Source organism: Mus caroli, chromosome 7, assembly GCF_900094665.2.
Source record: "Mus caroli chromosome 7, CAROLI_EIJ_v1.1, whole genome shotgun sequence".
In the NCBI taxonomy this organism is placed as follows: Eukaryota; Metazoa; Chordata; class Mammalia; order Rodentia; family Muridae; genus Mus; species Mus caroli.
This window is the reverse complement of record NC_034576.1, coordinates 18,999,222-19,025,077: the sequence shown is the minus strand read 5'-3', so window position 1 is coordinate 19,025,077 and position 25,856 is coordinate 18,999,222. Positions and strand designations below refer to the sequence as shown.

Sequence of the window (25,856 nt, the reverse complement as noted above, 5' to 3'; positions counted from 1 at the left end):
GAGAGAGAGAGAGAGAGAGAGAGGATATAAAGTTGGAGTCTAGTCACACCAGGGAAACGTGGGTCCTGCTGCTCTCCAAGGTACTGACCCCGCACCCACTCTCAGACACACAGCCTTAGTTCCCACGCATTCACCATCTTGCATGAGCATGGCTTTAAATTTTCAACAACGAAAAACATGAGCGGACACGCTGTGCTACATGGCAGGCCTCTCTGCAGCCAACTCACAATCCTTGACTCAACTCACTGACCCAGGAATAGGCGGCTCAAGATCCCGAGCCCCTCCCTCACTTCATGGGTGCACCCACATTTCCAATGAAGCAGCCGGCAGGGACTCACTGACCAGCACTCAGCCCTCATTCCTGCCTCTGTGCAGTACTTAGAAACAGACATACTGTCAAGGTGTCCTTTCAGAGCCCACCCCCACATGCTAGATGTAGGTCCATATATAGAGAATATGCTGTGTGCATAGAACTTGAACACAACTCCCCCAAACTATGACTTTATTTGTATGATTTTATTATTTTGTCCCTTGGATTTTGGTTTTATGTGTTGTTTTGAGGCAGGGTCTCACTGTGTCGCTCCAGTTGGTGGGGAACTCTTGCTGTAGACCAGGCTGGCCTTAAAGTCAGAGATCTGCCTGCCTCCGCCTCCTCCTATGTGTTGGGATTAAAACTGAGCAATATCTGAGCCCAGCACAGTACTCTACTTGAAAACACTACTCAAAACCTGGGTGTGATAGCCCAGCCCTGCAATTTCAGCACCTGAGAAGCAGGTTGCATGGGGCTGAACAACCTGTACTCCCGGCCACCAACAGGCTCACTGGTCAGGACCTTTCAGGCATCTATTCCTGTTCCCCTTAGGGGCTGAGGACATCATGACAGCCCAATGAGACTCTTGTGTTACAAAAAAGGCACCGTGATGGGCAAGGCTTCAAATCCCTGTACTGTTGATTTCCTTTATATTCCTGGGCCATGGTGGAGCAGGTGGGAAGCGAGCTGTGGAGGGGAGGGGAGCATGAGGCCGGGAGGAAGCAGGGATCAGTAGGAACAGCAGTGTGAGGTAGGGAGATGATTCAAGACCTCCCAAACCAAGGAGATACACTGATAGGACCAGTGCCTCCCACTATTTCCTCCCATATTCACATTCTGGATCCTAGTGGGAGAGAACAGAGGGCCTGTACTTACAGTGGCCTCCCATCCTGTACTTCTGAACACACAAGGGGCCAGCACCCCATGCCCTACAGCATCCATCACTGTCTCTATTGTCTTTTGTTGTGTTGAGTGAGAGATGGAGACAACCTGGCCTCAGACATGGAATCTTTCTTAACTTCCTCAATGGGTGTGACTACAGGGTGGGTCACAAAAATGGTTTAATTCTTAGTGTTTGTTAATGCTGGAGGTGGTGGAATACAGGGCCTCTAAGCAAGCAAATGCTCTACCACTGAGCCATGCCCCAGCCCCTCACTGGAGGATTCTAGGCAGGAGCTCTATTGCAGATCATCCACAGCCCACCAACACCCTTTCCCCTTTGTAGAGATTCTGAGAGTCTGGAGTCTGACTACGTGGCCCAGGCTAATCTTGATAGCATGATCCCTTTTCCTCATTCTCCCATTGCTAGGATGGCAATCTTGTGCCACCACACCTTGCTATAATCTTCATTTTGGGGGGACATTATGGGTAAAGATAGCTATCTGGGCAGCATCAGCTGGCAGCCTCTCCTTGTACAGTGCCCATCCTGAAGGGTCACAGATACCCCTTTCCTCTTCCTCCTCGCCTTCCTCCTCCCTTCTCCCAGCTAGTCACCTCCTAAGTTCTAGTCTGGTCACTAACCCATGTCCTGGGTCTCCCCCATGCCCTCACACCCAGATGTGTCCTCTTGACTCCCTCTCCTCTTTTTCTCTCTCCTTCCTTTTTCCTCAGACACCCCCCAGGCCTCCCGAGATGTGGGTCCGCTGGTGTGGGGGGCCGTGGGGGGAACATTGCTGGTGCTACTCCTGGCTGGGGGGTTCCTGGCCTTGATCCTGCTGAGGGGGAGGAGGAGGCGGAAGAGCCCTGGAGGAGGAGGAAATGATGGCGACAGAGGATCCTACGATCCAAAGACTCAGGTGTTTGGGAATGGGGGACCTGTCTTCTGGAGGTCAGCATCCCCTGAGCCCATGAGGCCAGATGGCAGGGAGGAAGACGAGGAGGAGGAGGAAGAAATGAAGGCAGAGGAAGGCCTCATGCTACCTCCACACGAGTCACCTAAGGACGACATGGAGTCCCATCTGGATGGCTCCCTCATCTCTCGGCGGGCAGTTTACGTGTGACCCTACGATATAGACACTGGACACATGGAAACACCAAGTCCCACCCTCACTGCCAACCACACCAATGCCAGCCAGCAACGATGGCTAGGGACCGGTTGGACTGGTTCTTCTGGGGCACACTGGAGTTGGAAGGGCACCGCCCCTGCTTTCAGGATAGAGGACAAGTGGAACCACACAGACTCCTATCTTTAGGGCCTCATGGAGTAGGGGACCCCAGGAGCGCCATGGTGCACACTCAGGACTCCTCAGAGCTTGCTTTCGGCCCCAGCCTAGCCCTGGCCCCGAAACACTCAGGAGCTAATAAATGCCTTGTCGGAAAACCTTGGGGGTGTTTTGTAATCCATCAGACCCCTCTCTTTGTATCCTGGGGAGTGACTGGGTGGGACAGGGACCACTCAGTATGAAGGAATAAAACCAGCTGGGGCCCAGGTTGGGAGATCTTAGGCCACTTGTACTCACCCCTTCCTGAAGCTGCAGGGACTTAGAATGTGGTCTCTGACCTTGAGGCTCTGAGCCATGAGTGTGGGGAAAGTGGCTTGAACTCTTAGATAAGAGGCCGGGTGGGTGACCAGACTGGCTTCAGAGCTGAGCTTCCTTAGGAAGAGCAAAGCTAGCTGCCTTGGTCCTGGGTCCTAATGGTAGGGGGTTGGGGAGATGCGGGGGGGGGGGGGCGGGGGGGCACACCACAGGTCTCCTTTCACTGGTGTAGAGGGTCCTAAGAATGGAGGGTGGCTTCTCTCTCTATTTGGAACTACAAGGCTATAGAGGCAGGCGTCAGGTGTGGCAATACCCAGATGGCCCCACCTTAATATCCTCAAAGCAGCCTGTCTTTGAATGCCTGTCTCATTCTGATGTGTCTCTGAGCCCCCACACCACACACACAAACATATACATATGTGTCTGTGTATTGTGTATGTGTATATATACATACATACATACACAATACATAGACACATATGTACTCAAACACAATGCACATACACAGATACACCACAGTGTACAGCATATGCAGACACATACAACACACAGAGACAACACTACATATACAACATGCACACATACACATATACATCATATACTTACACAGGCATACACCACACACACACATCTCTCACATGTACACACTGACACACATAAACTCAAACGCAACATGCATATACCACAGGTACAACATGCACACACGTTTCTCCTCAAGCTAGCAAGCCTTTTGACTCGGGGCCCCCAGAGCATTTGCTCCTGAGAGAAGTTGAACTCTTATCTTCCCCGCATACCCATGGCCTCTTGGGACACTAGCTAGGATCCGATGCCACCTTCTGGGTGGGAGGAGCCGCCAGGAGGCCAGGTCACTGGCACTTCCTCAACCAGTAGTCATAGATCTCAGATTACCAAGCCTATGCCTGCCATGCTGGGGACAAAAGAGTGGCCCGGGTCACAGAGCCTTGACCTGTGGGAATGTAGCCAGCCAGCAACAATGGCAGGAAATGCTGAGTGTTTGATATGGCCATGTGCAATGCACACCAGTTAGCCAACATACGCACACTGGAACCTTCTGGGGGACAGCCAGCTGGAGAGCGGATGCTGACTGTCCCCCTTGGGCAGCTTCCGCTCCATGTGTGGGAAGCACATTAACTTCACAGATGACACCTGTAAGGTTTTGAGTCCTTGTCTCTGAGTGTTCCTTGTGAACCCGCCATGTTCTCAGCCATGGAGGGCAGGGCGGGCAGTCGGCTTGATTTGCACACAGATCCCGGCTTACACGCCTGCGGTGTGTCTGACCCAGGGCAATGGATCTGGTGAGGAATCAGGTACTTGCTGCAGGAACTCTGCCATTAGGGGAGGCACACAGAACAGTTGGGATTAGGATGCCTGGAGCTCTCTGACTGGTCTCCTGATGGGCCGGAAAACATCGCATTCTGATCATAAGGGGTGGTCCTCCTTCCTCGCCCCCCATCCCTCTCTCTCCTCTTCAGTCCAACCCAGAACCGCTGCTGTTCCTGTTTTGTTCTTTTAATTTTTTTTTTACAATGGTCCTCAAATGCTGCAGCCGAGGTTGAACTTGAACCTCTTCCTGCTGCTTCCGCCTAATATGAGGGCTGGGGGGAGGTTGTTTTGTTTGTTTTGGTCTTTGAGGCAGTCTTGGCTATGTAGCTGTAACTGGCCTGGAACTCACTATGTAGCCCAGGCTGGATTCATACTCTGCGATTTTCCTGCTTCAGCCTCTTGAGTACTGGAATTGTAGGTGCCTCTAAACTCACACCTAGCTCTTCTCCCTTAAAAGTACCCTGTGTCCCTGTCTGCAGTACCCAGAGGACCCAATGACCCTTCACAGATTCGCCCTGGCTGGCTGGCTTAGTGGGTGCAGCATGCCATGACTTCCTTGTCCCCTCCTACTCTGTACATGTGGCCAGTTCCATCTTGACATTAGATAGCATCCAATCTCCTTGTTTGCTGTTGGCCAAGGCCAGCCTGAGCTACAGGAAACTTCAGCTCCGTGAGGGTGGAAAGTTCCTGTTTTGAGTACACCTCTATGCAGATCAATGTTCCTGAAACCAGGTGCACAGGGTGATTTGATAAAGCCAAGCCCCTGGCCATGACAGGGTTGACAGGCAGGGGAACTCCTTAGACATACATAGAGCACTTGCCTAGCATGCTTGAGGCCCTGGGTTGAGTTCCCAATGCAGCCAAAATGAAACACACAGCACTGCTGGTATGATGGCACATGCCCATAATGCCTACACTTGGAAGGCAGAGGCATGGATTTATTCTGGTTTACAGAGAGTCCCAGTCAGCCTGGCCTACAATGTGAGACCCTGTCTCAACAAATACATAAAACAATCATTTTGAAAAGTCTGGCATAGGTAGTATCTGAAGGAGAGGGCTGGCAGAAGCAGCTGTGAGTTTTTCATAATGACCCCAATGCTGTCTTTGTCCTGACAGAGTCACCCAGCACAGCAGGAGCAGGGGCCACTGGTGGCATCATCGGAGGTATTATCGCTGCCATCATCGCCACCGCAGTGGCTGGCACAGGCATCCTCATCTGCCGACAACAGCGGAAGGAGCAGAGGCTTCAAGCTGCGGATGAGGAAGAGGAGTGAGTGATGGGCTGGGAGGAGGGACAGCAGAGCTGGGAGCATGGAGTGGGAACCAAAGGAGATCATTAAGGCAGTGTAAGACAAAGATGCTGCCATAAATAACTGAGATGTCAAATGGGGTGCTGAGGAAAGATTTTTCTCTTCTTCATGAAGTGTGGGTGTTAGAGTCTATCTCCGAGACACTGTCAGAGCCCAGGTTCCCACCATCTTGTTGCTCCCTAGGGCTTGTTCCCTAGAGCTTCAGATCTTAAGGACTGCTAAATGTGGGAGGTAGAATTAGGAGAATTAGAGTTCAAGGTCATGCTTCCTCTGTTACATGAGGCTCAAAAAAACAGCAATGAAAAAATAAATAAATAAAAAGTTGTACAGTAGCCAGGGAGATTAGTCAGTTTGTAAGAACCTGGCTTGCATCCCTAGAGTCCTTGGGGGCGGGGCGGGGGCGGGGATTCATCTCCGTGAGTTCATGGTCTGCAGAGTGAGTTCCAGGACGGCCAGAGCTACACAGAGAAACCCTGTCTGGGGCAAATGAAAAACAAATTTATTTTTATTTTCTGGTGTGTTTGCTTACATGTGGTCTGTATACTAACTACATGCATGCATGGTACCCAGGGAGCTCATGAGTTGCCACGTAGATTGTAGGAATAGAACTAGGGTGTTTTGAAAGAGCAACAAGTGTGCTTAAAGCCATCTCTCCTGCCCTTTATTAATCTTTGTGATAGGACTCCACTCTAAACCAGGCTGTCCTAGAAATCAGAGATCCGCCTGCCTCTGCCTCCCAAGTGCTGGGACTAAAGGTGTGCGCCGCCCCCACCTGGCTTGTTGTTTACGTTTTGTAAAATTAGGATTATTATGTGTTTGTGCATGTGTGCACACAGGCCTTGGCATGGATGTGGAGGCCAGAGGACTCATGAAGGCACAGGGTTTTTTTTTTGTTTTTTTTGTTTTTTTTGCGTGTGTTCTGGGGATAAAGCATATCCCCCAGTTTTCAAGGCTTTCATCTGCTGAGCCAACTTGCTTGCCTGGTTTGTTTGGCTTTTTTTGTTGCTGTTTTTCTTTTTAAAAGATTTATCTTTCCTGGCAGTGGTGGTGCACACCTTTAATCCAAGCACTCAGGAGGCAGAGGCAGGTGGATTTCTGTGAGTCTGAGGCCAGCCTGGTCTACAGAGGAAGTTCCAGGACAGCCAAGGCTACACAGAGAAACCCTGTCTCAGGAAAATATATTATTGGTATTTGTGTCTGTTTCTCTTTGTGTGTGAGTGTGTGTGTGCGTCCCACACACAACTGTGTGTGTGACTGTCTCTGTATGTGTGCCCTCTGAGAGCAGAAGATCTTGAATCTGGGAGTTTGAGTTATTGGCTATTGTAAACCCCCTAATGTGAATGCTGGGAACTGAACCTGGGTCCTTCAGAAGGTCAGGCAGTGCTCTGAACCTCTGAGCCATCTCTCCAGCCCCCTTTGAAACATTTAGCTCCCTGTGCCTTGATTTGTTTTTGAAGCAGGATCCCACTATGCGGCCCTGGACGGCCTGGAGCTCCTCACAGAGCCGGGGCTGGCACTGAAGTCAGAAATCTTCCTTAGTAGTAGGAATGCAGGTATGGGCCACACACCTGGCTCACTTGCTTGAAAGAGAATTTTCTGAATTCTTTCTGGAGGTTTCTGGGACTGTGACTTGCTCAGTCTGACTCCCACATGGCACTGGGGCAGGGGCAGGGATGGTGCTGAAAAATCCTGTAAAACCCAGCATCTCCTACCTACCCATCAAGTGGCCAGGCTGGCAGGCAGGGCCAGTGTGACCAGTCCTTTGTTCCTCTGGTAGAGAGAACCATAGACACCTCCTGTAAGAGGAGAAACTGGGGAAGGGGGGCTAACCTCCCATTGATCTGCCTCCTACCCCTGATTCCTGCAGACTGGAAGGACCTCCCTCCTATAAACCACCCACCCCAAAGGCCAAGCTGGAGGAACCAGAGATGGTGAGCTGTTCCCCTAAAACCCGAGCTACCCTGCTTCCATACCCTGCCTTCCTCCCTGGGGTCAAGCTGGGAGGGGGCTGTTGGCCTGGAACGGGGCTGGCTGGGAGCAGCAGACATGAGGGTCCTGGTTTACTCTTGTGTCCTCCCACAGCCCTCTCAACTCTTCACCTTGGGGGCCTCAGAGCATAGCCCAGTGAAGACGCCATACTTTGATGCTGGTGTCTCTTGTGCTGATCAGGTGGGAGCTTCCGGGTAAACCAGGGTGGGCTTAGGGGGTGGCTTAAGGGTTGGGGGTCAAGGTTGGGTAGAGTGGAGTGACATATGAGTTGGGTAGAGAGAGTGCACATAGGAGTTGCCCAGGGCTTTGCCTACAGCGGAGACACCACCATGGAGCCATTCCCCAGGGGGCCCCCACTATGATGGAGACACATCGGAGACCATCTTCTTGGTGGTCAAGAGTCAGATAAGGAGACCGAAGCAGACTGAGAGATCTGATTAGCACTCAAGGTTAAATAAAATAAATATTGAGGTCAGAGCTGTGCACCATAGCTCCACCTTGTGACCCCAGCACTTGAGAGAAGAGAATCACTGTAAATTTGAATCACAGGAGATTCAACCAACCTGAGCTACAAGGCTAGCATGAGCTCAAGAGCGAGATTTCGTTTCAGAATAACCAAGAAAAGCAGCAAGATCATTGACTCAGCAGTTTAGAGTGTGCTGTGTCATGAGGACCAGAGCTGTGTCTGAGCCACATACCAGGCACCCCCCAGTGCCTGTGACTCCAGCTTTAAGGGATCAGATACCCTCCTCTGGCTTCTGCACAAATACTAGTACACACACACACATACATTTCCAAATATCTAGAAAAAACAAAACCAAAGCCAAGCCTGGTATGGGGTACACACCTGTAATCTCAGTATTTGGGAACTGAGGCAGGATTGCTATGTTTGGATCCAATCTATGCTACCTAGTGAGACCTTGTGTAAAAGAAAACAAAAAAGCCAGTCAGATCGTAACAGTGCACGCTTTTCATCCTAACACGGAGATGGAGGCAGGAGGGTCAGGAGTTCAAGGTCATCCTTGGCTACAGAGAACACCTTGAGTTACATAAGACCTCTTCTCCAAACACACAAAAAGATTAAGGTTAGGCTGGGGTTAAAGGCAGTTGGTCCTGGTTGTTTGCCCAGCATGCACAAAGCCCTGGATTCAGTGCTCAGCATTTTGTAACTACAGCAGCCCAGACCTGAGTCTAACACTCAGGTGGTTGAGGCAGAAAACTCGGGAGACTGAGACGGGCAGATCTGGCCCACCAGAACAGCCAGAGCTACATAAAAAGAAAAGAAAAGAGAGAGGAGAAAGAGAGAGAGACAGACAGACAGAGAGACACACAGAGAGAGAAAACACAGAGGTCAAGTTTTCTTGGGTAAGGACTGGGTTTCAGAGATCAAAGAGGAAGACAGACAGTTTGGTCCAGGGAGAAACGATGGCAGTGGTGTAGTTGGATCCGATTGGTAGGGGGCAGATCTAGGATGACAGCCGGAGACCGAGGTGACTTTGATATCTTACTTGCTCCCTCCCCACTTCTAGGAGATGCCTCGGTATCACGAGCTGCCCACTCTGGAAGAGCGGTCAGGGCCCCTGCTGTTGGGGGCTACAGGCCTGGGACCTTCTCTTCTGGTGCCTCCAGGACCCAATGTTGTGGAGGGGGTTTCCCTGAGTCTCGAGGATGAGGAGGAAGATGATGAGGAGGAAGACTTCCTGGATAAAATCAACCCTATTTATGATGCCCTGTCCTACCCCAGCCCCTCTGACTCTTACCAGAGCAAAGACTTTTTTGTGTCACGGGCCATGTATGTGTGAGGGAGGCACAGGGGCTGACGTCTCACCTTTCACCCTTGACCCATGAGCTTTCCACCAGTAATCTAGGACACTCTGACTTCCAGGCAGACCAGGGACAACTCTCACCCATTGCAATCCACCTGTGACTTCTTAGAGGCTCCACCATGACGTCCAATCTATGATGTCTGAGGCAGGCAAACCTGCACAACTGGAAACTGGGGATTTTTATCTCCCGTGGCAGGGAGCTCAGCATATCCTTCTGCACCACCTGTGACACCCCCCCACCCCAGGACTCCTAAGACTGCGACCCTTTGACCATGCCACTCAATATCTCAAGAACCCTTAAAGTCCCAAAGGACCTTGCACTTGTCCTCAGGCAGTAGAGTCCAAAAGATATGCAAGAACGGGATCAGGGGCTCCCTGTTGCTCAGACCTGAGCCCTCCAGGCAGCAGAAGCTCACCTGATCCCTCCCCACCCTGCTCCCCAAAGGTGAAAAGGAGAGGATTCCCCAATGTAAGGTAGGACCTCCCCATCTCCACCCACTCCTGCAGGCAGGAATCTCAGGTTTGTCACACCCTCTCCTCAGCACCCCAGTTCCTGTCTCCAGAGCATGAATTCCAGGTCCAGTGCTAGAGGGGAGAACCTAATGCAAGTGTGCCTTGCCACCCCAAGTTTGGGAGACTCTGCTCTTATCCTGACGACTACTGAATTCTTTTAGCCCCTACCCAGTGAGAGGAGAACTACATATCCCTCTTTGGGGGATGGTGTGTGTATGTGTGTGTGATGGAGAATCTGGGCATCTGGGGTGGGAATTTTATTTTGTAAGCATTTCTTACATAATATGAGTTTCTACTTTGATAAATTCTTGTGTTTTCTGTGAGATGTGAAGGGAGTGGGGTAGAATGAGGACTGAAGCTTGAAAGGCATCCGTGATCTGTAAGTCAACACAGAATAGACTCCCGTCCCTCCCCCAAAAAGTAAAAGAAATGCCCCAGAAATTAATGAGTAATAAGCAAAACCGCATCAACCAAAAGGAAAAACGATAGGCATGCAAGAGGTGTCTAAGATCATGAGGCAAATAAATTTTCAATGAAGCCCCCAAGGCGTGATGGGTAATGGAGCTAAACGAATGAGCCAGAAGCAAAGTAAGAAACGAGGGCCGTAGGCGTAGTGGGTAGTCGCCAGAAGGTAAAAGATTCCAAGATAGTTCATTAGAGAAAGGCCGGAAGGATGGGAAAAGTGAACGGGCAGATACGAGCTAAACCGAGCCAAGGGATTGAAGCTCAATGAATGGGGGAATGAATGCTGGGTAATGGGAAAGGAATGAATGGGCCAAAGATAGAAGGTACAGTGACGCAAGGAGCAGACGGCATGATGGGTAAAAAAAAAAGGGAGGGGGTCAAGGCAGCTGCGGCGTTAAGGGAGAAAGCGGCATTGTGGGTAGGCAGAGCCGGCCGGTTGTCCCAGAACTGGTTTGAAACCTTCCCGAGGCACTGTGGGAAGGGGCAGCACTTCCGACTTTACCGTCGGGGACCCTGCCTCTCCACCGCGGTGCCTGTCGGGACGCGAGACCTGACCTTGCTGCCTAGCAGCGTCTGCAGCGCAACGCACCTCTAATGATGTCCTCTGACCCTGGCACATTGGCCAATGAGAGACCTAGCACGCACGTCACCATGGCCGGCCCATTAGACATACTGTAGCCAATTAGAATGCGAGTTGAGCCAAGGACCACCAATGGTCAAGGCTTTTTCTGGGGCGGGTCTCCGCGCCTCCAAAAGGAGGGCGGGGCAATGAGCAAGTAGGCGTGTCAATGCGTGTGATATCGACAAATAGCGAACTAGCTCCAACCCCGCGGCGTCGCGAACCAATGAACTCGGGATACACGAGCCAATAGGAAAGTAGAGGAAGCTGCACTGACTGATTTCGACTAGGAACCAATAGGAATAGGGCTTCAACAGAAGGGTGGAACTTCCTGCTAATTCTCCAATAGAATGTGTTTCTTCTAGGGCGGTGGGAGGATCTCGGAGGACACCAAACCAATAGAATCCATGGGGCGGGGAAACAGCGGTGGCGGCGGCGGCAGCGGGTTCGGTTGCGCTTAGCGCACGGGGTAGGAGCGGAGCCCAGGCCGGGAAGAGGCGCCGCCGCCGCCGCCAGTGAGAGCCGAGTCCGCTTTGGGTGGGAAGGGCCTGGGGTCGTATCCGGGGGTGTGCGTGTCGCCCCGATCCCTGCCCTCTGACCTTTCCCCTCGCAGATACCATGGGGAACGTGTTGGCTGCCAGCTCTCCGCCCGCAGGGCCACCGCCGCCTCCTACGCCGTCCCTCGTGGGGCTCCCGCCGCCGCCTCCTTCGCCGCCAGGCTTCACTCTGCCGCCGCTCGGCGGCGGCCTGGGCACTGGGTCAAGTACTGGCCGTGGTTCGGAACGGACTCCCGGGGCTGCGGCCAGCGGCGCTGCGGCGGCCTCGGACGATGGGGGCTGCGGATGCCTGCCCAACCCGGGGACGTTCGAGGAGTGCCACCGGAAGTGCAAGGGTGAGGGGCGCCGGGCCCGAGTAGCCCCAGGGAAAGGGAAGGGACCCCCCCCCCCCGAGCATTGGCGCACATCGTTGCAATCATTGAACAGAACGTTGGGAGCTGAGGATGGATTGGGAGGGTGGGACCTTGAACTTGGGGCTCGGAACTGCGATCAGATGATGAACTCCTTGGGGAAGAATGCCACAACAGGAGGGAGAAGTCTTAGGGTACTGAGAGCCAGGGGACCGACCCCACCAAGATTCAGGAGTGTGATCAGGAAGGGAATTACAGCCCAAGGTCACAGTGTCAATAGGTTTTCCCCAATGTTCCCATGAGGGGTTCGACCCAAGGATCCTAGCCTAGGATCTTTTGACAATTTGATCATAAGAGGGGATACATTCTTACTCTTGATAGTTAAGTGTGTGTTAACTTACTAAATACTGAGAACAGTTCTGTGTGGTGAGAACTGTAAGCACGAGAAGTTAGGCAGGAGAGTGAATTTCCTAAGTTGAGGTGACTGCACAGGGTTTAAAATGTGCAAAGGGCCAAGGTTCCTCTAGTGCTGGAATTATTTAGTTAGTGAGATAAGAGTTTGTGAAGAGAGCTTGGGATGGGAGGAGAAGAATCTGGGGTGTGACAGCATCTCTCTTCTGCAGAGCTGTTTCCAGTTCAGATGGAAGGTGTCAAACTTACAGTCAACAAAGGGTTGAGCAACCGTTTCCAGGTGAGCCTTTCTGGTGCCTTGACCCTCCAGAGGTCACGACAGCGATAATCCACCATGCATACAGATCCCCTCACTCTTAAAGGCTTGGGGGTTTTGGTAGGTAGAAGGATCCAGATAGCACTCCAATGGCACCACTGGCCAGGGCAGAGGTGGGACGATCGTACTCCCCAGACCAGACCAGCATGCATCGAAAGACCCTGTATCAAAACATAAAAGGCAAACTAACAGTAAGACTCATGAATTCCAGGGTGACTACTGGGGGCCTGGAGAGTTAGGGTTTAGGGGTCCATAATTCTTACCCTACAAAGTCAAGTAAGAGTGCAAACGGTGAGTATGGTGCCCACCCCGGCACCACTTTCTCACTAGAAACCTTTAATCTCATCAGGTCAGGCCTGGTGTTTTGTTGGATCCCTGGGCATTGATGCTGCTAGTCGTGGCCTGACACCCGGTGTTCACTCCCCATCTCTACATCTCTAGTTTGCATCCCCCAGCTATCGCCAAGACCCCCACCACCTACTCTTTTCTCCCAGGTGACCCACACAGTAGCCCTCGGCACAATTGGGGAGTCCAACTACCACTTTGGGGTCACATACGTGGGGACGAAGCAGCTGAGTCCCACAGAGGTAAGATTTCTTTAGTCATTCTAACATCTGTTAAGGAAACCCAGTGGCCAGGTGACAGACTCAAGGGGGCTTTGGAGGGAAAGAGGTAAGCAAGTGAGCAGCCGGGGCCTGTGGAGGTGTTGGGACATGGGTGATTCCTTCCTGTAGCAATATCTCTAACATACTGTTCTTTATCTGATCCTGGGGGTGAGGGGCTGGGTTTGGGGACAACTTAGTGATGACCTGGATGCTTGAACCAGATATAGCACCTGGAATGTCAAGATTTTTTTCTTGGGTGTTCTCTAGGGGGTGCTAGAGAGCCACAGAAATTTGGCGAGGGAGATGGGTCAGATGGGTGCTTCAGGTATGTTCCTCGGGATGGAGAGAAGGGGTGTGGAGCTGGTGGGAGCGGGAGGTAGAGGTCTGAGCTACAGCTCTCCTCGTGCTCCCTGTGGGGTTTTGTTTGTGTTTGGAGATACGGAGCTGCGGCTGAGGATGATCTTAACCTGTCAGTCCTCCTGCCTTTGCCTCCCCTAAGTGCTGCCATTGCAGGCCTAAGTCCTCATTCTTGGTTTTATCTGGTGCTGGAACTCAAACCTGGACATACTAGACAAGCATTCTCACTGACTGATACGTCCTTAGCAGGTTTTTTGTGTGGAGTAAGCATGTGTGCATTCCTGTGTAGTAGCATGTGTACGGGTGTCTTGCAAAAGCCAGAGTGGGACATCTGATCCGAAAGCTCACGGTTTAGGCTTAGACAGGCTGCCAAGCAAGCTCACAGGACCCACCATCTCTACAGGGGTAGAGTGACAGGCATGATACTTAGACCATGCAATCCATGTGGCAAGGGTTTGAACACGGGTTCTCATGCTTGCATGTAGAAGTGCTCTTGCCTAGTTTATACTGATTCAAGCTCTTCCTGGACTCGAACTCTATGCAAACCAGGCTGGAATCCAACTCAGGTCTTGCCCTCCCGTCTGTCTCCCAAGTGCAGGGATTAAAATGTGTGCCACCATGCCTGCTGCTTTTTTGTTTTTAAATCTCTGTACAGTCTTATAGTAAGTACACTGTAGCTGTCTTCAGACTCACCAGAAGGGGGCATCAGATCTCATTACGGATGGTTGTGAGCCACCATGTGGTTGCTGGGATTTGAACTCAGGACCTTTGGAAGAGCAGTCAGTGCTCTTAGCCACTGAGCCACCTCTCCAGCTCCCTCTCCACAGTCTTCCACCTCCACCAGCAAGCAGATCGAGGAATGAAAGCCTCCCCGGGCACTGCACTAGAGTGGCAGGGCCCACTTGGCATTGCCTGTCTGTGTGTCTCCCTAGTGTTCGAGGTAGGGAAGGCCTGAGCTGCACTTGGAATTGCATTTGTGTGGTGAGGAGGCCTGTGGAGGACAGAGGACAACTTCTTTCCTTCCACCTTGTGTGCACTGGGGCTTGAACTGCTGTTCAGGCTTGGAGACAAGCGTCTTTACCCTTCCTACTGCGCCATCTCGTTGGCCCCTTGAGGCGTGTTCTGAAGAGTGGAGCAGGTTGGTAACTAAGAGTCGAAGCTAGGCTTGTGACACAGCTTGGAGATGAACTGTGGGAGGCAAACGGCCACAGAAAGTATGCTGTTGTGGCAGGGAAGACAGCGGTAGGAACAAGGCCACCATGGAGGTCTCAGTTGTCAACCAGGAAGCAGAGCCTGCCCAAACCTAGCTGACTCTCCTGGCACATGCCTATCCTCCTAGCCCTGGGGAAAGCTGTGGCAGAAGGATGAGGCATTCAACCCACATAGCAAGGCCGACTTCCATGAATAAATAAACATGCAAGCCAAAGTGCGGGCTGATGGTGCAGACCTGTAATCCAGACTCAGGAGTCACGGGCATCTGCCATGACATAGCTGCCGTGGGGACTAGCTGGTGCAGCTGGTCGGGGCGATACAGACTACAGTCACTTGGGGAAAGGAGCCACCTCCAGCTTAGGGTCACTTTCTAGAATGACGACGGATGTGGGAGGGCCAGGCTCACTGGGCAGTGCTGCCCCTGGCCTGAGCAAGCCGGTGAGTTGCACGCTTTCATGGCCTCAGCGCCTGCCTCCACGCCCTTGCCTTGAGGTCCTGCCCTGACTTCCCTCAGTATGGACTATGGTGAGGATGACAAACTGGAGGAGGTCTTTGCTTCCCCAGTTAGCTTTGGTCCTGGTGTTTATCCCAGCAATAGAAATCTTAGCTAAGATAGTTTGAGGCTACCCAGAGCAACAGGAAACGCTGTCTCCAAAAATCACTTAATGTACCTGGACTGTCTGCCTAGCTGCAGGGTTCGCGCTTGCTCCAGGGGCAGGTGTGTCACTGAAATGATGACCCAAGTGGGTGCGGTGTAAGCACTGAGGAGGCTTCATGGTGGAGACCATGCCAATGGGATTGATGCTTAACCTCTAACCTTCCCTCTGTCCCGCAGGCGTTCCCCGTGCTGGTGGGTGACATGGACAATAGTGGCAGCCTCAATGCACAGGTCATCCACCAGCTGAGCCCAGGCCTCAGGTCCAAAATGGCCATCCAGGTGAGTCTGGATGGATGTGGCCTGTCACCCCCCACAGGCGCTCCCTCCCCCGTGGTCCTCACACTGCCCCTCCCCCACAGACCCAGCAGTCCAAGTTCGTGAACTGGCAGGTGGATGGCGAGTACCGTGGTTCTGACTTCACAGCTGCTGTCACCCTGGGCAACCCAGATGTCCTGGTGGGTTCAGGTAAGAGGTGGGGCTCAGTGGTGCTCACGAAGCCTTGATCCGGATCCCTTTCCCCACAAGGCACGTGGCATGGCCTTGCCTCTGAGAGGCGGCAGAGGAGGAGTGACTTGAGATCTTGGGTGCTGCCACAAGCTTGTGGTCCCAGCACTCAAAAAGGCAGGGCAGTCGTGAGTCCTGGCAGCATGAGCTGATTCACAGGACCAAATGAAAGGCAAACTACAAAGCCAGGTATGGCCATACCTGTAATCTCAGGAGTGGGGAGGGTCAAAGATAGAGATGCTGGATCCCTTTCCAGTTTGGATACATTTTTTGGTTTTTCGAGACAGGGTTTCTTTGTATAGTTCTGGCTATCCTGGAACTCACTCTGTAGACCCTGCTGGCCTCGAACTCAGAAATCCGTCTGCCTCCCAAGTGCTGGGATTAAAGGCGTGCGCCACCACTGCCCGGCTTACGTTTTTTTTTTTTTTTTTTCCTTCACATTATTTGGTGTGTTTGTGTGCAGCATGTGTGTGGGTGTGCACATACATGGAGCCTGCCTATTGCCCTCAAGCACCAGCAGAGTGTGTCCAGTCCTTAGAGGCTGGAATTAGAGACTGCTGCCAGTCACCTTCTGGGTGCTGGTGATATCTAGATCTTCTGAAAGAGATGACAGTGCTCCTAACTGCTGGGCCACTGTTCTGGCCTGGTGAAACAAGCCTTTAGCCCCAGCTCTAGGGAGGCAGAGACACTAGATTGCCTGAGTTGAAGGCCAGCCTGGTCTGCATAGTGAGACTCTCTAAAACAAAGAAATCTGAGCGTGATGATATAAACCTCTCCTTTCAACGCTCAGGAAGACTTGTGCAAGGAGGGCCGGCCTGCCCTGTGAGTGTTCAGTTGGTGTGGCCAAACACCATGCCCAGTGCCACACTGGAAAGGGTTGGATTTGTTTAGGTGTATAGATCCAGAAAGATAAGACTCTGGCCTGACAATGGGACGTGACAGCAAGTGGCAGAAGCAAAGCAAGAGAGACCACTAGAAATGACCTTAGCTTTGACACTTCAGTCTGCCCCCAGTAACATATTTCCTCCAGCAGGCCATGCCCAGGCCTCTCCAAGTGGGGTGCAAGTGTTCTGATGCCTGAGACTATGGGGCATTCATTTCTCACTCAGACCACCACCTGGTCTACCTAGGTAGGGAAAGGAAAGGGATAAAATGGTGGAGGTTAAATAGAGATGGCATGTGGCACCAAGGTTAACTTCCTGGATTCCATCCTCGTGGAGCAAAACCCTACAGTGCCATCCATCAGGCAGGAACCATGATTGGGGGACGTAGTTCAGTCCTGGGCTGCTGCTGTCTGTCCAGCCATGTGCACTCTAGTGACACTAGTGAAGCTTGGTGAGCTCGCGCCCTGTAAGGTCAGGCATGGCCTAAGTCCCAGGTGATGGAACTGTCCTTAGTCTACCTGCCTGTAGTACTTAGACTTGGCTTTTGGTCATGAACAGGGCACAGTGTCCCATGCACACAGAAAGTAGGACGGGCCAAGATGGGTACCGACGTCTGGCCCCTCTGCACTTCTGCTCTCTTCCTTCGTGGTGTGCAGGAGTTCCTGATCGCATGTCTAACTGTCCACTGGCTGCAAGTGTACCGAGCCTACCTCATAGGGTGTACTTAAGCATTGACAGTGGATTAGTGGATAAGAAACCTGAGTCACCTCTGGGGAGTGTCCGTCCCAGGATGCACCTCCACATAAAAAGCACATGCAGATTTTAGCTGTATACTGGGGTGAGGCTTGCCACCTGCCTAGATCCACCAGTAAGGTGCTCATGGAGTGGTTAGGTTATAGTCCCTTTAAAAATATTGTTTTGTTCTGTGTTGCAAGACAGAATTTCACCGTGTAGCCCTGGCTATCCTGGAGCTTGCTCAGTAGACCAGACTGGCCTCAAACCCAAAAATATCTGCCTGCCTCTACCTTCAGAGTGCTAGGATTAAAGGTGTGCACTACCATACCTGGCAATTGTTTCTGTTCTTGAGGGCTGGCCTAGAACTCAACTAAGCTCTTGCCTGCCTTTCTCCTGAGTGGTAAAATCAAGAGGATACAAATCCTGGGGGTTAGAGAGATGGCTCAGTGGTTAAGAGCACCCGACTGCTCTTCTGAAGGTCCTGAGTTCAAATCCCAGCAACCACATGGTGGCTCACAACCATCCATAATGAGATCTGAAGCCCTCTTCTGGAGTGTCTGAAGACAGCTACAGTGTAATTACATATAATAAGTAAATAAATCTTTGCAAAAAAAAAAAAGTATACAAATCTACCTGGCAAATATGTATTTTAACCCCAAAAACAAATATTCGTACAAAGCACGTGTTACTATTAGGATAAGTCACACATGAAGCAAGTTCAAATGATCAAATACTTTCTAGGTGGAGATTTTTTCATTCAGAGTTTCTCTGTGTAGCCCTGTCTGTCCTGGAACTCACTCTATAGACCTGGCTGGCCTCAAATTCAGCAATGCCCCCTCCCCCTGCCTCCCAAATGCCAGAATTAAAGCTGCACCACCACTGCCCAGCAGCTGATTGCTACTGTATTTTTTTACTTTGTTTATCACTGTGTGTCACTGTGTGTGGCCGTCAGAGGACAACTTGTAGGAGTTGATTCTCCTTGCACTGTGGGTACCAAGGATGGAAGTCAGCTCTGCGGCTTACACAGAGGCTCTAATTAATCTCTGTGATGTTCTCTAACAAGGAGCTACGTCTTTACTGGAATAAGCCGGATAGTCTCTCCAAAATGCCAGCGCCTCACCCAAGAAGCCAGAAGAACGGTGGCCTTGGTTTTGGTTGTTTGTTTTTTAAAAAGGTATTCCTGCTGGGCAGTGGTGGTGCACACCTTTAATCCCAGCACTCAGGAGGCAAAGGCAGGCGGATTTCTGAGTTCGAGGCCAGCCTGGTCTACAGAGTGAGTTCCAGGACAACCAGGGCTACACAGAGAAACCCTGTCTCGAAAAACAAAACAAAAAAATCAAAACAACAGCAAAAAGGTATTCCTGGCATGTCTAGGATGGGAACACAACTGCCTATCCTCCAAGGGGCTGAACTGCACATCTGCATAATGACTGGTAATCATTCAAGATGCTGTCAGCTAAACAGGTGTAGTTGCACACCCTTTTAGGACAGCCATGGCTACACAGAGAAACGCTGTCTCAGAAAAAAGAATTAAAAACTGTCAGCCTTAATAAAGCCGGGCGTGGTGGCGCACTCACTGGTATGCCTCTCACTGGGGAATTCTAGGCACAGGTCTATCACTGAGCCCCTGCCCACAGCCTGTTGCTGGGGGATTTTAGACAGGGGTTCTTCTAGTGATGGGCTGCCTCTCCACTACAAATTAATTCAAATGTTTCTGGGCTTCCAGCCTTAGGACATGACTTTGTCCAGACTGTTCTTGGATAGGTGGTGTGTAGCCATGTGTAGACAAGGCCTTCCAAGTTTTACCCAAACTGAAACATTTTCATACATTGCAAGAAGACCTCATTTGGGAACTGGTGCTGTAGTCAAAACTCCAGTGGAGACCCGTGGAGATAAGCATGGGAGAAAAGGCTGGGCATACAGAGCAGCCTTTGATAGAGGCTAGAATCACGCTATAAGCAGTGCACATGGACGACTGGGGTGAGGCTCAGTGATAAAGCCCTACCTGCTGACCTGAGTACTTGGCTAGCAAGTACAGGGCCCTCCATTAAGACCCTAGCAACGGAAGCAGGGCATGGTGGTGCACGCCTTTAATCCCAGCACTCGGGAGGCAGAGGCAGGCGGATTTCTGAGTTCAAGGCCAGCCTGGTCTACAAAATGAGTTCCAGGACAGCCAGGGCTATACAGAGAAACCCTGTCTCGGAAANAAAAAAAAAAAAAAAAGACCCTAGCAATCGGGGCTGGGGAGGTGGCTCAGCAGTTAAGAGCACTGATTGTTCTTCCAAAGGTTCTGAGTTCAAATGCCAGCAACCACATGGTGGCTCATAGCATCTGTAATGAGATATGATGCCCTCTTCTGGTGTGTCTGAAGACAGCTACAGTGTACTCATATACAATAAATAAATCTTTAAAAAAAAAAAAAAGACCCTAGCAACCAACTAACTAAAGTAGCCCAGCACTCAAGACGTGGGAACCAGGAGGATTTCACCTCCAGGGTCACCCTGGACTAATTAGTGAGCAAATTCCACATCAGCTCTGGTTAGAGAGACTTCTGGCTCAGCCGAGCTGAGCTTGGTGGCTCACACGGGCAGGAGAATCCTCACAAGTTCTGAGCTGTCCCGGATTGCACAGAGTGAAAAACAGCAATAACAGCAACAGAACAGGGTGGGCGGACAACAGGGCTGAGCACGTTGGACACTTGCTGCCAAGCCTGACCTCCTGAATTTGATTCCCTGGGACACGTGGAAGGGAACCAACTCCACAAGTTGTCCTCTGACCTATGCACACCTGTACGCTTGCACAAGCACTTGCTTGCACAATTACTAATGGGAGTGGGTATGCCATCTTGAATAGAAGACATTGGCACACTTTAATAATCAGAACCACGTACGTGGGAGGCCAAGGAAGAAGGATCACCCCATTTAAGGCTAGCCAGAGCTCCAGAGCAAGACCCTTCATTGTTTATTGAAATGGGTTCTCTTTGTGGTCCTGGCTTTCCTGGGACAACGTATGTAAAGCAAGCTGGCCCCAGACTCACAGAGGTCCATCTCCTTCCGCCTCTATCTCATGTTGGGATGAAGGGCGGCCCACCTGGCATAAGATTTTGTTTGTTTGTTTGTTTGTTTTGTTTTTGTTTTTCGAGACAGGGTTTTCTCTTTGTAGCTTTGGCTGTCTTGGAATTTACTCTGTAGACCAGGCTGGCCTTGAACTCAGAAATCCGCCTGCCTCTGCCTCCCAAGTGCTGGGATTAAAGGCGTGCGCCACCACGCCCGGCAAGAATTTATTTTTGAAGACTATAAATAGGTCAGGGGCCCTAGAGAGGTGACGGGGAACACTGGCTGGTTTTCCAGAGGACCCTTGTTTAATTTCAAGTGCCTGTATCTCCGCTCAGAACTGCCTGTAAGTCCAGTTCAGACAATTTGATACCCTCCTCTGGACGCTGTGGACACCAGGTGTCACGGAGACATAGGTGCAAGCAAGGCACCCAATACACATCATTCCAGAGAAAGAACTCTTTAGGCCACCAGGCAGTGGTGGGGCGCCTTTAATCCCAGAACTTGGGAGGCAGAGGCCAGCCTGGTCTACGGAGTGAGTTCCAGGACAGCCAGGGCTACACAGAGAAACCCTATTCGGAAAAAAAGAGAGAGAGAAAGACACAGAGACCTTTAAGCCATAATAAGATCAAAGGTGGGCTATGGTAGTTCTTGTAACCTGGCTATATGTAGGGCTAGAGCAGGGCCATGTACCAAGGCAGGCCTGGGCCACATAGTAGGATGCTGACTCAGAAAAGCCCCCACAAACTCCTAAGAAGAACCATTGTGATTCAGAGCCTTCAAATTCAACCCACTCAGGAGAGAGCTAGATGGGGCACGTTGGCCAGGTGTCTCAAGGTGGCTGGCTCTGTTTTTATGCTGGGGCCAACCCTTAGGGCACCACAATCTGTTGTGAGGAGCCCGGATGTTCATTTAGCACTGGCAAACTATGGGAGTCCTCAGTTTACTCTTCTGTGAGACACCCTATACAGCTGTGAGGTCTGTGGGAGAGGTTTCACCTGTGTGGCAGGTGTGGAGGCTGTAGGTAAGGATGGCTTTCTCAGAACAGTGGTGGCCCCTACAGCTGAGTGGGGGAAGGGACTTCTGCCTTGTGGTTGCTCTCTGTAGGATTGTGCCTGTCAGCTTCCTCTTAATTAGATGAGTTGATACTGGTGATCAGAGGTTTGCTGGGGTTGGCTTGATCCTCTTCTGAAGCTAATGGTCCCCTGCTCACTGAGGGAACATTCACACTGGCCTCTGAACCTATGAACCCATGGCACCTTCCTGTCCAGCCATAGACTTCTGGGAATACACCCGCCCAGGCCCTGCCGTGTTCACGCATTGTAGGGCATGGAGGGCTGACTCAGTTCCTTGCACAAGCTGGTCCACATAGAGTCCTGCTCACTGTTGTGCCAGATGGGCCTTAGGAAAGTGTTTCCAGACATGGTATCGCTGTAGCCCAGGCTGGCCCGGCACTCTCTCCCAAGTCATGGGGTCACTGGTGTGCTTACTCATCCCCGCTCTGTGGGAGATCACCCTCCCTGCCACCTTGGCAAGCCTGTCTGCCCACCCAGCCTTGGCCTCCCTGAACACTCTGCTCTTTGCTTCCCATCTATTCCAGTATATTTCTTTCTTCTCCCCTCTCCCCATTCTAGGGGTAGAATTCAGAGGCTTCTACAGGCCAGGCAGCTCTGCTGTCGACCCATGCCTCCAGTCCCTGCCTCCCAGCTCCCTGGCCTGCCTTTAAACCAGAGTGCCTCAGAGCTTTGGGCTTGTGGTGTAGAGGAGCCTGCTTCTCCATGTTCTATTGAAGGGTGACTTGCTTCTCTTCTCCCTAAGTGGTGGCAAGTATGTGCTACTGCTTTGAGGGTCATGCCCAGGAGTCGCAGGGCAAGGGAGAACTGCATAAACTGTTGTGAGGTTTAGCAGACAAGAACTGCTGGGGAGGTGAGGCCAGGCCTGGTCGGAACTGGCGAGTCTGACCACCCTCTCCTCCTACAGGAATCCTCGTGGCCCACTACCTCCAGAGCATCACACCGTGTCTGGCCCTGGGTGGAGAGCTCGTCTACCACCGGCGGCCAGGAGAGGAGGGCACTGTCATGTCTCTAGCTGGGAAATACACACGTGAGCCTGGGGCGCACTTAGGGAGGAGGCTGTGGCCTGTATCTCAGGGTTGAGAGGGAAGAGAGTGGGGTTTCCAGATGCCCACATCCCTTGATACCTAGTCCTCACCCAACTCTGCTCTCCTAGTGAACAACTGGTTGGCTACAGTAACGCTGGGCCAGGCAGGCATGCATGCGACGTATTACCACAAAGCCAGTGACCAGGTGAGCCGGAGGGAGCCCCTAGCTGTGAGTCCCAGGCTGGGTTTGCTGGTGTATGCCCAGGAGTCCTAATGGGCCACTCACATGTGTGCCGGGCCCTCTCTCCCCCAGCTGCAGGTGGGTGTGGAGTTTGAGGCCAGCACCAGGATGCAGGACACCAGTGCCTCCTTTGGGTATCAGCTGGACCTGCCCAAGGCCAACTTCCTTTTCAAAGGTAAGGAAGGCCTCAGCTTCCCTCCTGGGGAACAGGCCAGATACGACTCAGCTGTCTGTGGTAGAGTCCATGGGAAATAGGGAGGTTGAACATGTGCTGGTGGAGTGAGGGCGGGGACTTTGTGCAGCTCCAAATTACTCAGAGCGGCTTGTCAAACAATGGGGCTCCTACCCTGGCATGTTTAGTACATGTTGGGGGCCTCGCTTTAAACCCTCTCTTCCCATTCCCATCTAGCAAGCTCTCTGGCCCTCCCCACTCACTCTTACCTTACTTGGGGTTCTTCTGTTGCTGTGATGAAACACCATGATGGTAAACATCTTAGGGAGCAACGAGGTTATGTTGGGTTACAACTCTCAGATGGCATGCCTATCACTGAGGAGAAGATGGGGCAGGACTCAGCAGAAAGCTGAAGGCAGGCTGATGCAGAAGGCCTTGTGGCAGTGCTGCTTGTTGGCTTGCTCCTTATGGCTTCCTCAGCCGACTTTTATAGCCTCAGGACCATTAGCCCAGGGTGCCCCACTGAAAATAATCCGGGTACTCCCACATCAATCACTTAGAAAGTGCCCTACAGGCTTGCCTGCTGCCCTAGCTAATGGAGACATATCTATTGAGGTTCCCTCAGCTGGATCTCAAGTTCAAGACCAGCCTGGTCTACAGAGCAAGTTCTGAGACAGCCAGGGCTACCCAGAGAAACCCTGTCTCAGAAAACAAAAAAAGAAAGGGGGGGGGGATGACTAGCTTGTATGAACCTAGCCAGCACAACAGGGAAGCTGAGGCTGCAGGAGCATGTGAATAGTGACCGCCAGGTTCAGAACCTCATTCTGCGCAGTGACATGGGTTTGTCATGGTCTGGAGCGGCCTTGGTTGTGACTTAAGCCTTTCCTGCGGTTGGGCCAGGCCAACTGAGTCCAGCCCTGCTGCCTCCATCCCATTTATTCTATCCCTTACCTAAAGATAGAGCTAACCTTGAGCCCAACTAGCCCCGTGTACTCATGGAAGCCACCATTCCAGGGTCCCAAAGTTAGAGGAACAGGCCCAAGTAGCTGCTTCACAGGTGACGGGACATATACTTATGGGTCCATTGTGGCTACCATAGAGGTGGGTGGCCAGGCACATCAAGCCACCCAGTCTCTGCCCCGCTCTCTGCCCGCAGGCTCTGTGAACAGTAACTGGATCGTGGGCGCCACGCTGGAGAAGAAGCTCCCGCCCTTGCCCCTGACACTGTCCCTCTGCGCCTTCCTCAACCACCGCAAGAATAAGTTCCTGTGTGGCTTCGGCCTCACCATCGGCTGAGCCCTCCTGTCCTTCCTCTGCAGACCATCGCTGGGCCGGCTGCCCTCCCCTCCTCTCCCTCTCTCTTGGGGTTGGGGCAGTGGGAAGGAGGGGACCTCCCATGCCCAAGGATCCCCAGCGCCAGGGGACAGTGTCCAGGGGGCCTGGGGTCCCGGAGGGAGTTCTGGGATCTGAAGGGCATTCGATTGTGAGCGCCCAGGCAGAGGCGCAGAGGCGGCTGTACAGGCTCAGAAAGGAAAGACTTGATGTCCTCCTGAGGGCAGCAGAGGAGTGCCGAGCCGCCTGTCACTTCCCCCTCCACCCCTCCATAGAAATCATGTTTATAAGTTATGGAAAACCGGGACATTTTACAGAAAAAAAAAACTTAAAAAACAAAAAATATACGTGGAAAAAAAAAAAAATAGGATCTGGGAGGCCTCGGTTTTCTCCAGTTGTTGACATGGTTGCCAGCAGGCGGCGCCGAGGGTTCAGACAGCACAGCAGCACCAAGCAGTTTAGAGAAAGCTTGGCCAGGCATGGTCACACCCTCTGCTCTTGGGGACTTACACTGCCGGAACATCATAGGCCTGGCCTCACCGGGAGGGTGGCTCCAGGTCACTCGCCCCTGTGCAGCCTGACCCCGAGAGCTGGCAGAGGACTTTGTCTCTGCAAACAGGGTGGGGGCAGGGAGACGGGGCTCAGGAGCCTCCCTGTCCCAAAAAGGGCTGAGGCGGTAGCTCGTGCTGACTTTCTCCCAGTGGGAAGGTCAGAGGTCTCGGAAACTTCAGGAAGAAACGGAGTTCCGGGAAGTTCCGCACAATAAGGAAAGTCACTCTGAGGTGGGGGAACGGCCCAGCACCTTCCCGGACTGAAACAGGAAATGTCAAGTTGTTTTGTTTTTTAAATTTTGTTGAAGATGTAGCTCTGGGCCTCGTGTCAGGCAGGTGCTGGGTTCCTATAATGCTTTTCTGTGAGGCTGTGTTCCAGCCCCTGCTCTGAGGTGTGCGGTAAGGGCCTCAGATTGGGCCCTGCATCTCACTGCTGCTCCTCATGGCACCCTAAGGGTAGCAAAGGCTCACGATGAACTGGTCAGTGTCCTTCTAGACAGCAGCACTAAGACCCTCTCTACTGCCTGGGCTGGAGATGGGAGCTGGCCCTTAGTAACCCATGAAAATCATCTCACCACACCCAGTCCTTGCCAGTGTTTTCTGAAGCCAAAGCTAACAGGCCTGGGCCTGGCCAGGCACCCTGTACCCTTGGAGCCAGGTGTTCCGCCTCTGCCCATCCTGCAGAATCATGTTTTGCCATGTCTGGTGCCAAACACTGCTATGTGGCTTCTCTCCTGCCATCCTCTGATCAACAGCTGGGAACAGGGAACCTTGTGCAGGCAGTGCTTCTAGCAAGCTTGCTGTGGTCTATGAGCCCTTTGTCCTACCTGACTTACCAGGTACAACAGCTTTCCCACTTTTTTGGGTTTTGTTTTGTTTTTTTGTTGGTGGTGGTGGCTTTTTTTGGTTTTAGGTTTTTCGAGACAGGGTTTCTCTGTATATCCCTATCTGTCCTGGAACTCAC

At 52.0% G+C, this 25,856-nt stretch overlaps 2 protein-coding genes across 3 annotated transcripts in view; both read left to right on the top strand.

Moving 5' to 3' along the window:
• Nectin2 (nectin cell adhesion molecule 2) overlaps window positions 1-10,074 on the top strand; it is a 32,980-nt gene extending 22,906 nt beyond the window's left edge. The window contains exons 6-9 of one of the 2 annotated variants that reach the window (XM_021166282.1): window positions 5,248-5,401; window positions 7,309-7,372; window positions 7,524-7,610; window positions 8,960-10,074. In XM_021166282.1, the coding sequence (XP_021021941.1) occupies window positions 5,248-5,401; window positions 7,309-7,372; window positions 7,524-7,610; window positions 8,960-9,232 (578 nt within the window). In that variant the 3' untranslated portion in view covers window positions 9,233-10,074. Of the gene's footprint in view, window positions 1-1,921; window positions 2,631-5,247; window positions 5,402-7,308; window positions 7,373-7,523; window positions 7,611-8,959 lie in introns of those variants that run through there. The other variant, XM_021166283.1, reaches the window with a different exon arrangement.
• A 1,200-nt stretch (window positions 10,075-11,274) lies between these two features.
• Window positions 11,275-24,657, top strand: Tomm40 (translocase of outer mitochondrial membrane 40). Its single transcript, XM_021166284.2, has 10 exons — window positions 11,275-11,368; window positions 11,467-11,745; window positions 12,384-12,451; window positions 12,982-13,074; window positions 15,497-15,598; window positions 15,679-15,784; window positions 22,476-22,598; window positions 22,725-22,801; window positions 22,910-23,012; window positions 24,166-24,657. Exons 2-10 carry the CDS (start codon window positions 11,472-11,474, stop codon window positions 24,303-24,305), a joined length of 1,086 nt encoding a protein of 361 aa, XP_021021943.1. The 5' UTR covers window positions 11,275-11,368; window positions 11,467-11,471; the 3' UTR covers window positions 24,306-24,657.
• The last annotated feature ends 1,199 nt before the right edge of the window (window positions 24,658-25,856 follow it).